Here is a 15,920-nt window from a genome sequence, read left to right as displayed (position 1 = left end):
CAGCCGGAAACTCCTGCCCAATGAGAGGAATTACTCCACGGTCGAGAAAGAGGCCCTGGCCATCAAGTGGACCGTGGGTAAGCTCCGGTACTACCTAGTAGGTCGGGAGTTTACCCTGGTCACCGACCATGCCCCCCTGAAATGGATGGCCAGCGCCAAGGACACCAATGCCCGGGTGACGAGGTGGTTCTTGGCCCTCCAGGACTTCCACTTCAAGGTGGACCACCGACCGGGCAAGGAGCACACCAACGCTGATGTCCTGTCACGCCGGGATGCCTGCCTGGGGTGGGACCCAGCCAACCGGGGGCTTCATCAAGCGGTGAAGGAGTGTGGCATCCCGGCCCCCACCGGGAGGGTCCGGGGGCTTGTGGTGGAGGGCGTGTACCACCGCCATCCACCAGCCGGCGGCAGAGAGCAACACACCCCTCACCCCCATCAGCCGGATGAGGGACACCTGGCCGGAGGGAGGACACGTGGGGGCAGACCTCTAAAAAGGGAGCGGAGGACTGACTCGAGGAGAACAGGGATAAGAACGACACGGAGGCGCCCACGGAGGCCCCAGAGACTACGAGGCTCGCGGAGTCCCTAGCTCGCTATTACCGTTCTTGTTTTGTTGAACTGCTCTGAATAAACGCCGACAACGGCTTTCACCCTTGCTTTCCGCGCTATTCTTACCGGGCACCTGACACTTGGGGAAACGGGCTGCCACAATACCCATTGGTTTAGTGTGTATTTAGTGTGTTTTGTGTTAGTATGTGTGCGTGTGAGCGAGTTTGCGTGTGTGCGTGCGTGTGTGTCAGACATCTTGCCCTCATTTATGTATGATTCAGTGTTTTCGTGTCCACACAGTTTTGTTGTGGACACAAAAACACTGAATCATACAACAATTGCCAACGGAAGGATGGAAAGTAAAGGGTGTTACCTGTGGAACCTGTTCTCCAGTACAAATTTTAAGCATGCCAAAACCATGCCCTGGGAGTGTGATACCACAGTTTCTGTCTTTGGATTTATTTTTTCTGTTTGTCATTTGGGTAAATAAGATAATTGTATGACCAGACTATCATATGTGCGTTGATGAAACAAGCTACCTACAACTCCATACGATCTGCAGAGTCCTGACTGATCTGACAGACCCATATCCTCCCAGAACCTCTTGTTGAATGACTTCTTCACTTCGAGGTTGGAGCACTATGCAGATCATGTAAATAACCTTCCTGAGATGCATTCTGCACTTTTTTTAAAAGGCTTTTTTAACTAAGCCAAACCGGTTGAATGTGTTTGTTTGGGGTCTGCTAATTGACTACGTAAAGTCAACGTAACTTGGCTCAGGTGTTTTAAGTCATTCAAGCTATACTCTGAGTCTGAATAGTTACGATTGCAATGGTTGATTCGAGTACCCTTTGTTTTAAGTCCTTGTTACGTGTTTGGTTGTTGTCCTTGTGTTTTCCTGTGTCTCCCCTCTCGTTCTCTGCAGGTGTCACACCATTGGCTGTTCCTCCACCATCCTCCAACCCCCTGTCCAATTTGGGTGCTGTCTGTCGGCCAATTAGTGTCATCAGGCCTTGATAACTTGCACCTGTTTTCTCCATTGTAACACTCCGTTGTCTGCCTGTTTGTTTGCTGTGTCATGCGCCCTTATTTCCTTTGTGTTTGATATGCCATATGGGTTTAGGTGAATAGGTAAGATACCCTTGGTGTACATTACCATCAAATAGTTTTTCTCTGTTATCACATCAGGTTAGAAGCGGGCCGCCCTCTGTATGTATTAGCTAGGTTTTGTGTGTGCACTAGTTAGTTGTCACTTTATTTTTGCTTTCTTTGATTTGGCTCCGCTTATAGTTCCCTATTCCCCTTGGCGCAATACTTGCCAAATAAATACACCTGTGTATTTAGTTTGCTGTTGTGCCGTGCTTTATTGTTCTCCCAGTCAGTCCAACGGCAACATGTGTTATGGTTGCCCCCCTTAATAAGTCTTTCATGTGATAGAGGGATTAGATAGCATCCCATTCTCGCAAGTTCACAATTTGGTCTGCTTTGGGTGCTAGGTCTTATCAGAGCATCCGTTCACACACATCCAGACTGAAGGACAGTTTCTATTTTCAGGCCGTCAGGCTCTTGTCCAGACTCTGACTGCCAACTAGCTGTTACTGTTACTCTGCTCATTCACTTTATTGTCACTTTAAATAATTGTTATATTATTGTATATGCTGCCATTATCCACCCTATGCTGCTTGATATGTTGTCCGAAAGATATTAGTATATTTCTTTTCGATAGTAGTATATATTTATTTGTATATGTACTATATTATATGCAGGGGTTAGGAAAGGCATAGGTTTTCACCAAGTTGGTTTAGATGACATGGTGCTCAGGGCTTGGGGCCTAATGCTGGTGCGATCTGGTAGGTTGCCGGTGTTTTGCATCGTCTAAAGCTTTTCAGTGCCAAGTTTGATCCTGTGTTTCTCTTTGTGCCTGGCAATAAAATACTCAAACTTGAACTTGCAATGCTGATACCATGCTGTTAATTTAGAAGTAAGTAACTTACAGTAAATGTCCTTCAAGTTATACCAACAAGAATTAAACATATTTGAAAAATGTCTTATAGTAACCAGTCAAAATATGAACACAAAAGAAACTATAACACATGGCACAAAGAAGCCACTGGCATTTGTTGGGGTTGTTTCAACATCATCTGATTCAAAGCAGCTGACTTTTTATATTTCCACATGCAGTATGCATTATTGGCACTAACTGCCACCAAATGTGGCTGCGATGTGCTATGAAACCACAGGCACAGCTGTCTTGTTCAGAATTTATATCTATGCTTATTTTTTGCTCTATTTTTGGTCCCATTCCTCCACCCTTCAGTGGGGAATTGGAACCCAGCTGACTACTGCAGGTTTCACATGTAGGAAGCATTCTGAGATTCTCTGGGCTGAGTAGTCAATGGAGAACAGTTTACTACTTTTACTCATTGTTTTTTTTTTTGATATTATTCCATGGCTTTTCATTTTTAATAAAAAAAATATATTCTCTCTTTGTGTAGTAGGCCTCGGAGTGTCTGTTCACAGACATCCAGACTGAAGGAGAGTTCCTATTTTCAGACTGTGACTGCCCATTAGCAGTTATTGTTACTCTGCTCATTCACTTTACTGTCACTTTAAATAATGGTTATATTATCATATATGCTGCCTTGCAGCATATATTATCCAATCCATGCTGCTTGATATGTTGTTTGTAAGATATGAGTATATATTTTATTTGATAGTAGTATATATGCATATGTTTATGTACTATATTATGTGCAGGGGACATGGAGAGGAATAGGTGTTCACCGAGTTGGATTATATGACATGGTGCTCAGGACTTGGGGCCTGATGCTAGTTCAATCCGGTAGGTTCTCGATAAAAATGTTACTAGTTTTACTCATTAGTTTTTTTCAATAATATTCCATGGCTTTTCATTTCATTGTTAGTGAATATATATGTATACATTTGATATACTCCTAATTCAAGGAGTGCAACTTTTGTTCACCCTATATTTTAAAATATTTGATAGCTAAACGTTTTTCCTAATACATTCAAAGAAAGAATGTGCTTTATGCCCAGGAGTATCTGTGCCAGGCCTTCTGTATCTGTTTTTCAACTCTCTCTCTCTTCCTCTTTCCCCCCGCCCCCCCCCCCCCCCCCCCCCCCCCGCCCCCCCCCCCCCCCCCCCCCCCACTTGCACGAAACAGTGCCAGGGGTGACTCATCCTTGCCTTTCCAGACACGCCATCAGCTAGAACCACACCTCGCCACGCCCTTCTTTCTCTTTCTCTCTTTCTGTCTGTGCCAAACTAACAAATGATCAAAGTCAATATTTCAAATAGGTTTTATGACATATCCATACCATTGATATGTCATTATGAATATATCATTATTAATATTATCTTACTGTAAAGCACAACATCCATTACATTAGGCCTACTTTGGAACAAAAGAAGACTTAACGAGAAAGATTCACACGCTATAGCATACCCCCTTCTTTGGCGTGACCGAGTTTGTGCCATGCCTGAGGGCCATGATGAATGACATGATTATTAGATGAGTATGTCTGGATGTTTAAAGTTATCTGTACACAGACTACTATGCCTCTCTCTCTCTCTCTCTCTCTCTCTCTCTCTCTCTCTCTCTCTCAGAGACGCACAAACCCGTTCTGCCCCACAGGTGAGGGTGTGTGTCGAGAGTCCGTGACGCTGTTGACATGACAAGCGGGTGTCCTCATATTACCGTCGTAGCATCACTACCTGCTCACACACTCTGCACTGACTCCTCGGGACTTCTGCACTAAAGACACAACTGTGGAGTAAGAACGGCAGTGGATTTCCGATTGGACCCTGTCATTTCTTCAGACGTTTATAGGACATCCTTTCGGTCATGGTTAGAGTTTTTTCGTTGATTTCTGTTTTGTCGGTGATGGCGGCGCTGGCGGTGAGTTTCTAAAACATTTGAATTGAACCAGAAGTAATAGGCTCATGTTTAACTTGATCGTTTGTTCTGTTGTTTCTGTTTAATACATGTCTTACATTCAGCGACTTTAGTTATTTAGCCTGTCGATCGATGACAATAAGCGACTTTATCGATGTCACTTCGTCGACACGGAATCCCTTTCAGGCAGGTTGGTAACGCTACCTGCCGGAATCCAATCCCTCTCGTCCTGTTGTACGCTCAGTGAAAGGTTGCCATAGCAACGCAAGTGAAGGAGGCCTGGAGCCAGAACATAAAGCATATTGTACTGCAGAAGACAGTGCTCAACACGTCCTCACCCAGGGGAAAACAGCAACCCCTGCTTGGAAATGTTAGCTGTTGTTCAGTGTGTATTCTGACTGTGGTCCATGGTATCCGGCATACTTCTAACGAGAAAGAATTCTCCAATGGATAATTTAGATCAGTGTTACTCAACTGGTGGGCCACGCCCCAAATTTCGGTCAGGGACTGTGTCTGTGACCCACATTTGTATGCAAAAAAATAATAGGCCTAAAGAGATTTATGTGCTTTGAATGCAGGTTTGAAAGTGTTTGTTTATGTTTAAATAATGACATTGTGTATGAGCGTTTACTAACCCATTTTCTGATCAAAACATTTACTTGGTTTGAATTGGAGAAAAGTGGGTCGCGACTTAATGAACATTGTAAATTGTGGGTCCCAAGCCCAGAACAGTGGAGAACCACTGATTAAGATGATAAAATAAATGTAAAACTAGCCGCAACTTTATGCCATGCTGCAGACGATATTTCCGTTGACCAAATACCACACGACTTCCCTTAAAGTTGCCACTCCTTAACTTAACCCACAACCAGTTTTTCTTTCTTTTGTCATATTCAAAATGTATGGTAGTCGAGAAATAAGCCCATAATTTTTAGGAGTGGCAGGGTGGTGCCAGACATGCCTCAAAGAATTAGTCGATCAGGAAGTGTTTTGACTAAACAAAAACTTCTTTGTGTTGAAACGGCATTCTGATATATATATATCTATAAATGTATCTTACCTATAAAATTACCAAGCACTTTTATATAACATAAGACATAAATTAATAATGACACGCAAATACATTTGTTGCCCCATCTAGGAGTCATCCTTATCAAGATGATCTCAATCAAGGCATATCTTAACCTATAACATTTTTCTCCATTGTGGCAGATTCTTGCCAATGTGGTAAAGGGTAATTTCCCAGACCAACTTGTGAGAAATAAAAGAGAATGGATCATTCCTCCAACCAAACTCTGGGAAAACAAAGACTACAGCAGAGAAAAGTATATTGCCAAGGTAGTAAAAAACACGTTCATTGTCATTCCTAGTGTGTGAGGTGTGTTTAGCAGCAGGCTTTAACCACTCAAGCTGGCACTGCCAATTTTAAGATAAATCTGATTAAAATATGAAACCTGTAAACATGTAAAAGAATACTTACAAAACACTGACACAATACAAAGAATGCATCAGAAAAATTGTCTTTCTTTTTCAGATTCGATCAGACAACCAATACAACGTTGGGGATGTACAGTACTCTCTGCATGGAGTGGGGGCTGACCAGTATCCCTACAACGTGTTTTTTGTGGACCCTAACACTGGATTTGTGAAGATGACGCGTTCTGTAGACCGAGAGATTTTCCATCAGTACAATGTCTGTAGCTTTAATGTTCATTGACATTAATAATTTGACATTAGCCCATACATTAACTCAATCAGGTGCATGTCACTCATGTGACATGTACCCATTGTGTAACAACCAAGTTATTTGATGAAAAATACAAATAAATAAATATGAGTGTGAAAGATAAATGGTGGTTGGAGGGATGAAGCGGTTATATGGATAATTATGACAATTCATGTCCCAATGTTTTTTAGCTATCCGGCATGGCAACATGGAAAAATGGAACAAAGGCAGAGTATAAAATTGATCTCAGGGTTGTCGTAATGGATGAAAACGACTGCTGGCCCACTTTTCCTAAAACCCAAGAAGGGTCGGTCTATGAACTCAGCCAACCAGGCAAGTGTTTGAAACTCTTCAAAATAGTTTGCAATAAGATGAACTACAAAAAGAACAATTGAATGACCAGTCAATTTATATTGGCTTTATTCCTATTTTCGCAGATACCTTTGTAAAGCAAATTGAAGCAACGGACGACGACGAGCCTAATAATCCAAACTCTAAGATCCATTACAGCATAATAGAGCAAGACCCACCAGGAGACATGTTTTACATTGATGACCGAGGACGGCTCCTAGTCAAACAGTCCACCCTTGACAGAGAGGTACACATCAGCATTCCAAGGCAGATATAAAAACATACTGCTAATCTCTTACAGACAATAGTATTTGTTTTATATAGAGTTGGTTGTATTATGATGAGCACAAGTAGGGATGTCACAGTACGGATGCAAACCTCAAAGCTAGGATAACTTGCTGGAAAGATGCAGGAATTTGGCACTTTGGAAAAAGTCGACCGACTTTTAATACTTCTGTTCAATTAAAGGATTGTCTTTGGTTTCAGCATCAAGACACTTACACCCTGAAGGTGCTTGGAAAGGACTTGAACGGTGCAAAAGGAGGGAATGAGGGAACAGGATCCGTCGTAATAAAGATCAAGGATGTGAATGACAACGCCCCGACTCTGGAGAAAGAAGAGGTAGCTTTGTTTGATACAAGGCCTTCTATATATGTTTAGTCTGGTTGTTGCACTATCTAGACAGCAGGAAAATCTCAGCCAGGTTTGTGTGAGTGTGTGTCTGTGATTAGCCATTATACACCGTTTCAAAATCTACCCTGCCTTTGACTTGTTGACAAGTGGGAGACTACACCTAGATGTATGCAGGATAGATCCGTTAACCAGCCTACCCAGTGGACTGTAGCAAATGTTGCTTATCTATCCATCATACATCTAGGTGGACTCTTCCATATGTGATGTCCACGGGCAAGGCAGATTTTGAACAGCTTGTAATTGCTAATCACTTTCACATCTGGTGGGTAATAGGGCCCCTTTTACACCCATAACCCTTTTGATCAAGGATTACCATGTTCACTTTACAAATAAAGTGGGGTTATAGCTTTGAAATAAATGAGATACAAAAAAACACACACATACAGATATTTCTGTGCAAATCACTCTATTCTTAATTTCAAAACTTTAAGCACATTGAGACAAAGTAATTGATTACCGAAATATACTGGGTGGTACCACCTCAATGTTGAATACTGACATTAGGATTGTCCTATTTGAAACATGTGTTTCACCCTGCAGTACTCTGGTAGCATTAAGGAAAACACAAAAGGCGTGGAGGTTATGAGAATAAAAGCACAGGACCTGGACATTGAAAATACTGAAAACTGGGAAGCTGTGTTTGATATTGTCAAAGGCAACGAGGCTGGCTACTTCAGCATCACAACAGATCCCATAACCAACGAGGGTATCCTCATGCTTGACAAGGTAAGCGATTTTGTGCCAAAAGTTGAGTGTAACTATGCATTTAATATTTGGTTGTACGATTAGCATTTTCCGTATTTTAAATAATATGGTGTAAAAATGTTAAATATACCTAGCTTACCTAACCTAAAAACAAATATAAAAATCATCAATACAATTAACTGAACAAAACTGATGTATTAAGTCATGTATAGGCTACTATCATTCAATGTCCTGATTTTTAACCATATTTTTTTGTTTTTGTTAATCAAGTTTTTGTATTGGTGGTGTCTGATTTTGTGTCACTAAAACAGGCTGTGGACTTCGAGGACGTAAAGAATATTCAACTAGGATTGGCTGTGAAAAACAAAGCCGATATTATCTGTGGGGTTGGTGGGTCAGGTGCTGGAGTGGGTGTAGGCGGGGGTGAAGGCGGGGGTGAAGGCACGGGTGGAGGCGCAGGTGGAGGTGGAGGTGGAGGCGGAGGCGGAGGCACGGCTGGAGGCGGAGGTACTGGAGCTGGAATTGGTGGAGGAGGAGGAGGAGGAGCAGGAACAGGTGGAACAGGAGGCACCAGTGGAACTACCTCCACCAAGTCCTACCCAATAAAGATCAATGTTTTGAATGAACCCGAGGGACCACGTTTCGACCCTCAAGTCAAAGCCATTCCCATCTCCGAGGGCGGAAGCACTTTTAACGTTTACGATGTCATCGGCAAATACCCAGCGATAGATGGAGATACCGGAGAAGAGGCTGAGAATGTCAGGTCAGCTCAAATATATGAACATATATTAGATATACAATATATATTCTATGTCTTCCACCCCACCTGTACGGAAGCCAATACATTTGCATGGTAAATTCAGAGTTCAAATCTCATGTTATACGGATTCATCTGTATAATATTAAGCCTTTTGTATTAGACTACAGGAAATACATTTGCTCATGACAATATTCTGAAGTATTTTCCTGCCTCTTCACAGATATGCAAAAGGACTTGACCCTGGCAACTGGCTAACTATTGACCCATTGACCTCAGAGATTAGACTCAACAAGATGCCCGACAGAGAGTCTAAGTATCTGCAGAACGGGACATACTACGCCAAATTACTCTGCATTACAGAAGGTATATGCTGCCGCATCAGAGGCATAGCACAAAATGGGATATTACAAAACGGCATATGATAAATAAAGGGGAATACAATCAAAATAGCAAAAAAATTACAAATCTACGTTATCTGAACTGCTGTAAAAATTATAAAAAGTAGATTGATATTGATATTATTTCCTTCATTGCCTTGTTGTGCCGGGTCTAGACATGCCCTCAGTAACAGCCACGGGAACCATAGCAATCCAGGTGGAGGACTTCAACGATCACTGCCCCAAGCTGATAAGCAATGTTGAGAGCATTTGCACCACCGCTGATGCCGTCACTGTGTTTGCCGTGGACGAGGACGCAGACCCCAACTCGGCTCCTTTCACCTTCTTAATCCTCCCAGAGGGGACCACGGGCAAGTGGGATGTGGAGCATTTAAATGGTAAGGGGACCAGGATGGTATTCTAATCATGTCGTTATCCCCCCAAAAGGGGTTTGCAGGCTCATATTTAGTCTGACAAATCAGACTATAGTTTCATATCTAAACCCTGGGTTATCGAGCAGCAACCCTTGCAGTTTTTGTTTACCTATACGCAGGGTGCGATTTGTGAAAAAACCAGAGGGGGGGATAATTTTGAGAAACATTTTAAAATGTTTCAAAATGAAGACGGACCCTGTGTATTTTGGTTGTTAATTATTACGATGTAATGGTGAAAATACTTTGGGTGGGGGGGATAATTTTTATCTCCACCGAGGATAAAAAAAATTCAGCAGAGGGTAGGACGTGTAAACCAGAGGGGGGGATAATCCCCACCATCCCCACCGGCAAATCGCACCCTGCCTATACGAATCCTACGAATCCTATATGCAAATAATATACATTAACCCCCTAATCCTAAACAAACTCTAGACTAAAAAAACATTGGGACAAGAAAACAATCTTGAGAAGCAACTCCCAATCTGATGTTATTAAAGTTTGATGATGAGAAGTGCTGAGATGAATAGACACGAGACAACAATAAAGCAAAGGTGCTAAAGAGGATAATTCCGAGCTCTGCAGTTCAAAATATTTAAATTACACTGTCCTTCTCAATTACATCCTATAGGAATACTAAATAGTTATGTGTGGTAAATGTTTGACATTTGAATTACAGTTTACTTTGATAATAACAACATAATCACAAAGTGTAGGTATGGCATCTAGGACTCTTTTTTTAAAGGCTAGAAATGTTCACCTTGGGATATTTGTCCCCATATAAACTTTAATAGGCTGACATGGAACCACATAAAAGAAGCTTAGAAACACTGAAAATAAATGCCGGAGGAAGTAGCTATTAATGACATGTGCTACATGAATAAACCATAACAACATGAATGAATGCCTGTCCTGGCAGGAACCTCAGCCATCCTGAGATCTCACGAGGCCATGTGGCCGGGCTCCTACGAGGTGTACGTGGAGGTACAAGACCAGCAGGGCGAGGTGTGCCCCGAGCGGCAGAAGGTGAAGGTGGAGGTGTGCACCTGTGTGGATGGGAAGACATGCGGCCCACTAGGCTTTGGCGGTCGAGTCGGCAAATCGTCTGTGCTGGGGCCGGCGGCCATCGGCCTGATCTTTTTGGGATTGCTCATGCTGCTGCGTGAGTGACATTTACATGGTATAACGTACAGTTTAGCATAACCTTCTTCCAGAGGATTTTTTTTCCAAATTAATTATGAGAAGATATGAACTACAAACAAAAAAAAGTATGGTTTTGAAATCTTCATTTGCTCCATGGTGTCACACATGAAATACCATGAAATGATTTATTGAATCTTAATGACCAGTTTATTCTTTGACACTCTATACAGTTTTGTTCAAGTTCAAAACACATCACAGGAGCAGACACAGATGTGTCACACTGACGTCCTACTTGACTTTGCACAGCAAACACAATTTGAATCCAACCAGCCTAGCTGGTGTTTCTCAGCCCCACCCTTCCTTCAAGTCCAAACAAGTAGTGCTAAAGTACAACTGCCGTGTGTCGGTTGCATTTCCCACACTGTTGAGTTTGGGATATGTTTAGGAACAAGAAAAATGTAAAAATAGGCTTAAAGGAACAGGACACAAAGTTGACAAATTAACATACAAGGTCAAATGAGACCACAGGATTGATTTTATGACACATTTTTCATGAGTAGATGTTTTGATGTTTAAAACACAATTAATCATGCATCTTGAAGAAATGTATTTCCACATTTACATTGGTTACATACAAATATTCTATTATATTCTATTCTTATTCTACCAGCAAATTATTTTGCACAAGCTGCTGATATTGGGATTGAAACACAGAAATGTTTGTCTTGCAGTCCTTAAAATAGACTTACCTTAATAATTATGTGGTATTGATTGTATCCCAGAAACTGAATTATTTTTTTGATCCATAGTCATGGCTCTGTTTCTGCTGTTCTGCCACTGTGGAGGCCCTGGGTCTTTCCCAGGGGGCTTTGCGGAGATGCCCTTTGACACCAAACCAAACCTCATGTCATACCACACAGAGGGACAGGGCGAAAACACGGTAATGCTTGACTTTGTTTGAAAACATTTGCTGCCAAAAGCAGTTTAGGGTAGTGATCTGAGTTCTTGCAATGACATAGCAAATTAGCAACCCAATCCAATGTTATGAGTACCTGTGACAACATATGCTCATATTCAAGATTTGCATGACGTTAGTTTGGCCTACTGCAGATTGGGATGGACTACAGTGTTAATGCAAGTCTTAAGAGAGCTCTCCTGCATGATATCAGATTTTATGTAAAGAATAAGACTCCCCATGATTGGACAATTTCTGGAGTTCTAATGTTTATGTTTGCTCTTTGTTTCAACAGGAAATCCTGTTGCTCAATATGCCAACACAGATAGATACTGAGGTTACCAAAATGGCTGGGATGGGAACCCAGCAGCCGGCACCTGGTTTCATGATGGGAGGGAAGTTCCAACAATCCACTTCCTCCATGGGAGGTGCGTTCTACCAAGACGGCAATTCCATAGCAGGCGGCTACGGAAATTCGACGTTGAGAAGAGCTCAGGAGGCGAACGGCTACTACTCCGAGTTTGACGGCAGGGAGAGCGCTGCAGCGGTAGAGAAGTACAGCGGATTCGCTTTACCAGAGAGCTACCTGGGAAACTATTATACACAGGTGAGGAAAAGTGCCTGTTTGGACGAGAAGATCATTGAAGTATTTCGAAAAGTCCCATTTTACACGGGGATTGCAAACCTCCTTTCCACCAGTGATTGCCAACCTGTTGTGGTCTTATTAGCGTGGTTGCAAAGCAAGTCCCACTATTATTATCATGTTTCTGATTATTTCCTCCCACAGTAAATGCGCATGGCGACATGTCAGTTTTATTTGTGTGTCTCCAGTATTAATACAACATTCCTGAAGTCTTATTGTCTGCTAACGTTCTGTTCTTGTAAATTGTGTTTTTCTTTCTATAGAAGGCAAGTTTTGCACCAGAAAACCAAGCTGTGAAGGACAGCCTGCTTGTGTACGACTATGAGGGCCAGGCCTCCCCTGTTGGGTCCATTGGCTGCTGCAGTCTCCAGGAAGCTGACAATGACCTGCAATTCCTGGACAACTTGGGACCCAAGTTTAAAACCCTTGCCGAGGTGTGCGGTGGCAAGGAGGAAACAACTGAAGTCAAACCAGTGCTCCGCGCTCCTCTGAACACGATGACCACTCCAAGAGCCATTGACACCACAGCCACACTGAGAAGTACCATCTCTACTCAGCAGCAGCCTCAACCCCAACCCCAACCCAAACCTCAACCATTGCCCCCACCCCAGCCCCAGACAATTACTCAGAACACAGAACACAACAACAACAGAGCGGTCCGGAACACAACCCACAAATCAAAAACCGTGTTGGAAGGTGTAAACTCAGTGGGAGGAGGCATGGCCGGCCAAGGCCAGACGCTTCTGATGCAACAGCCACCTGTCTACTACACCACTGCACCTGTAATGCAGCCAATGCATTACATAATGCAGCCGCAAATGCAAAACACCATGTACCTAGCAAACAGCCCAGCGACCACCAACATGCAGGGAATGATGTTGGTAAATGGAGGCACACCCGGAGCTACTCAGGGGCTGATAATGCAGGGCCAGAGTGTGAGCCAAGGTGGCGGGGCTGTGATCCAGACAGGCACCCTTCCCCAGGGCATGATGATGGTAGAGGGCCAGGTCCCTGCGGGCTCCCAGCAAATGCTTCAGGGGCAAACATACCTGGTCCAAGGTGGTACACTCAAACATGGTCTGTCGGCTTCCCAGAGCAGGTTGGTGGTGGAGGGGCAGAACATGACCCCCGTTGGCCAGGGGATTCGCATAGAAGGGGGTGGTGGTGCCAACCAAACAGGAAGCCTGCCCCATGGCGTGATGGTGGTTGAAGGGCACGGCGGCTCCCAGCAGATGCTCCAGGGTCATGGACAGACGTACGTGGTTCAGGGTGGTTCACTCCAAGGGGGTCTGGCTACCGTTGGCCAAAGCAGGATGGTGGTGGAGGGGCAGAACATCGGCAAAGGGTCACTGGTCCACAACAACGGCACAGCCTTCGATCCCTTGCTACAGATGGGTTCTATCAAATCCGTTGTGCACAAAAAAAGAGTGGTTACTACTGAGAAAACAACTCAGTAAAAAGTGGGATGCTAATGTGAGTCAATCGTGATGTTTGAACATTGTTAAGTATTCTGGCAAATTTAAAGTATTCTGGCAAGTTCAGGCAAGATAAGTTCTCGTTTTTTATTAAGATTTTTAGAAGTTGCAATAAAACTTGGCATGTTTCTTTAATTGGTTGAGGGCAAGTTACAGCATATTTTTGTTGAAATATTTATCATGCACGCAGAGCTAATTATTGGTATATGTGGGTAGATAATCATTTAATATGTGCCATATGTCTATAATAAATATAGACATATTTTTTATGCTTTAATCTTTTTTGACAAGGTAAACATGTACTATGCAATGCCTGTGAGTCGTTTGTCTTACTCTTTTGTATTCGCATCCAAGGATTTTAATGGAGATCATTTCTTAACCAAACCACTACCTTGCATTGTAAAAAGTAGTAGCTCCTGCGTTTTATAATGTCTTTGTTCACATGGAAACATGTTATATTTCATTCATGAACTGTAAGGTGTATTTTAATACCCAAAACAACTATTGTAAAATGCAGATCGACCTCTTGAGCTATGTTGCCTCATCATAAATTGTATAATAGTCATATCCAAAGCCATCAACAATCCAATTAGAATAAGCAGTTTAATAATGGGAAACATTCCGGAACAGAAGCCACACATTATCCACCCAATGTGTGCAACAGGCAGTTATGTATAAATGTATTTAACTGTCAATCACAGTTTTAAATCGTTACTCAGCAAATAATGTTTACTGTAAGCATATTATTATTTTATGAATATTATTTTATACATGTACATTAGATTATGCTGTAATGGGAAATGTTAACAGAATGATGGCTTTTTTTGTAGATCGTTTCTCTAGTTTGCGCCATGCTTGACCAAAGCCAAATGAGCCACACTCTGGCAAACAGTACATACACAGCTCTGTTACTAAACATTTTTTTTCAGCACTAAAAAGCTTCAGTATTCTTTCGAATTTTGACAAATTGCAATAAAAGATAATCAATAAACTACAGATTGCTATACCAATTATTATACTATTTTCAAAATTGCTTTTGCTACTCATCTAATGATGTTTTCTGTCTCCTTCTCGAACAGTAGCGTGACTCTATCTCGCAGCTGATCTTCCCAATGATGCTTGAGTATAGGTTAGACCCTGAAGGATATACATTTATTGGCAGGGTTTGGAGACTCCCGCCAAAGGCATGAAAAGTGTTCAAGACAGGGCTTGCACAATGGAGAATACAGCTTCTTCTGAAACTTCATCTCAATGGGATAATGTAACTTGGGGAATACTTCTGCATGTATATGCATGAGAAACTAGTACAATAACATTTTAAGTATGAGGAGTTAATGGGTATTGTTAAAGCCTTGCTGGAGAAGGTATTAGTAAATCAAGAACAATGTATTAGTAGTAGCAGTTTAAGTAGTGAAGAAGTCTCTAAAAGTCTGTAATGTAAAAGTGCAAAGAACTTCAGTATTAAAATCGACCTTACAATAAGAAGGAAAACTCAAATTTGTATAGTAACAGAAACGTATAGACTACAATAGATAAATCAGTGTCCAGCCCCTCCATGTCACATGCTTTTACCCTTTCGTTTAGCAAGTTACATCAAAGTCACAGGTAAATGAAGGTTGCTGAAATGGTCACATATGGGAGGGGATAGGTTCTGTAAGATGGAACGTCTACAATGAAGGCAAGAAATGGGTGGGAGGCAAACAATGTGGGTGGGAAACTGAGAGAAGGAGAGGAGGGTCTAGTGACCATACTTAAAAGGAGAAATTGTTTTGGTGAACAATCATTGAAGCCGAGATATTCCACTAGCAAAAAAGCCTTGTTCCCTATCTGCGAACAAATAGAAACATAGCCCTGAGGTGTGTCTGCAGCAGCAGCGCCATGATGTCTTTTCCAGCAAACCTTTTGGTGGTTTATCTGGCTATGATGGTGAGTTTTCCCTTATATTGATCTGACTACATCATTCCTCAGGCATTAATACAATTGTAAGCTACTGTATTGGTATAAATTGTATTTTCTACAATTTAAGATAAATTCAAGATACGAACTTGAAAGAAATGTAAAATACTTTGGATCATTTAAGTTAAAAGTGTGTTATTTGTAATACTAGCCGTCAACAGTAGCTATATGTATAAACATATATATACTGTTGATATGTTTTGTTTATGCATATCAAATTGTATACAAACAATATGAAA

At 42.1% G+C, this 15,920-nt stretch overlaps 1 protein-coding gene across 1 annotated transcript; it reads left to right on the top strand.

Annotated features, from left to right (window-relative positions):
- Nucleotides 1–4,257: 4,257 nt before the first annotated feature.
- dsg2.1 (desmoglein 2, tandem duplicate 1) lies at nucleotides 4,258–14,735 on the top strand. The gene is made up of 14 exons (XM_079739150.1): nucleotides 4,258–4,469; nucleotides 5,679–5,804; nucleotides 6,001–6,159; nucleotides 6,384–6,525; nucleotides 6,630–6,790; nucleotides 7,030–7,164; nucleotides 7,777–7,962; nucleotides 8,253–8,704; nucleotides 8,922–9,064; nucleotides 9,255–9,476; nucleotides 10,429–10,671; nucleotides 11,462–11,592; nucleotides 11,903–12,214; nucleotides 12,514–14,735. Exons 1-14 carry the CDS (start codon nucleotides 4,416–4,418, stop codon nucleotides 13,705–13,707), a joined length of 3,660 nt encoding a protein of 1,219 aa, XP_079595276.1. The 5' UTR covers nucleotides 4,258–4,415; the 3' UTR covers nucleotides 13,708–14,735.
- The last annotated feature ends 1,185 nt before the right edge of the window (nucleotides 14,736–15,920 follow it).

Source organism: Pollachius pollachius, assembly GCF_949987615.1.
Source record: "Pollachius pollachius genome assembly, chromosome: 7".
NCBI lineage: Eukaryota > Metazoa > Chordata > Actinopteri > Gadiformes > Gadidae > Pollachius > Pollachius pollachius.
Note: the sequence above shows the minus strand (reverse complement) of the source record. Positions and strands in the feature narration are given on the sequence as shown.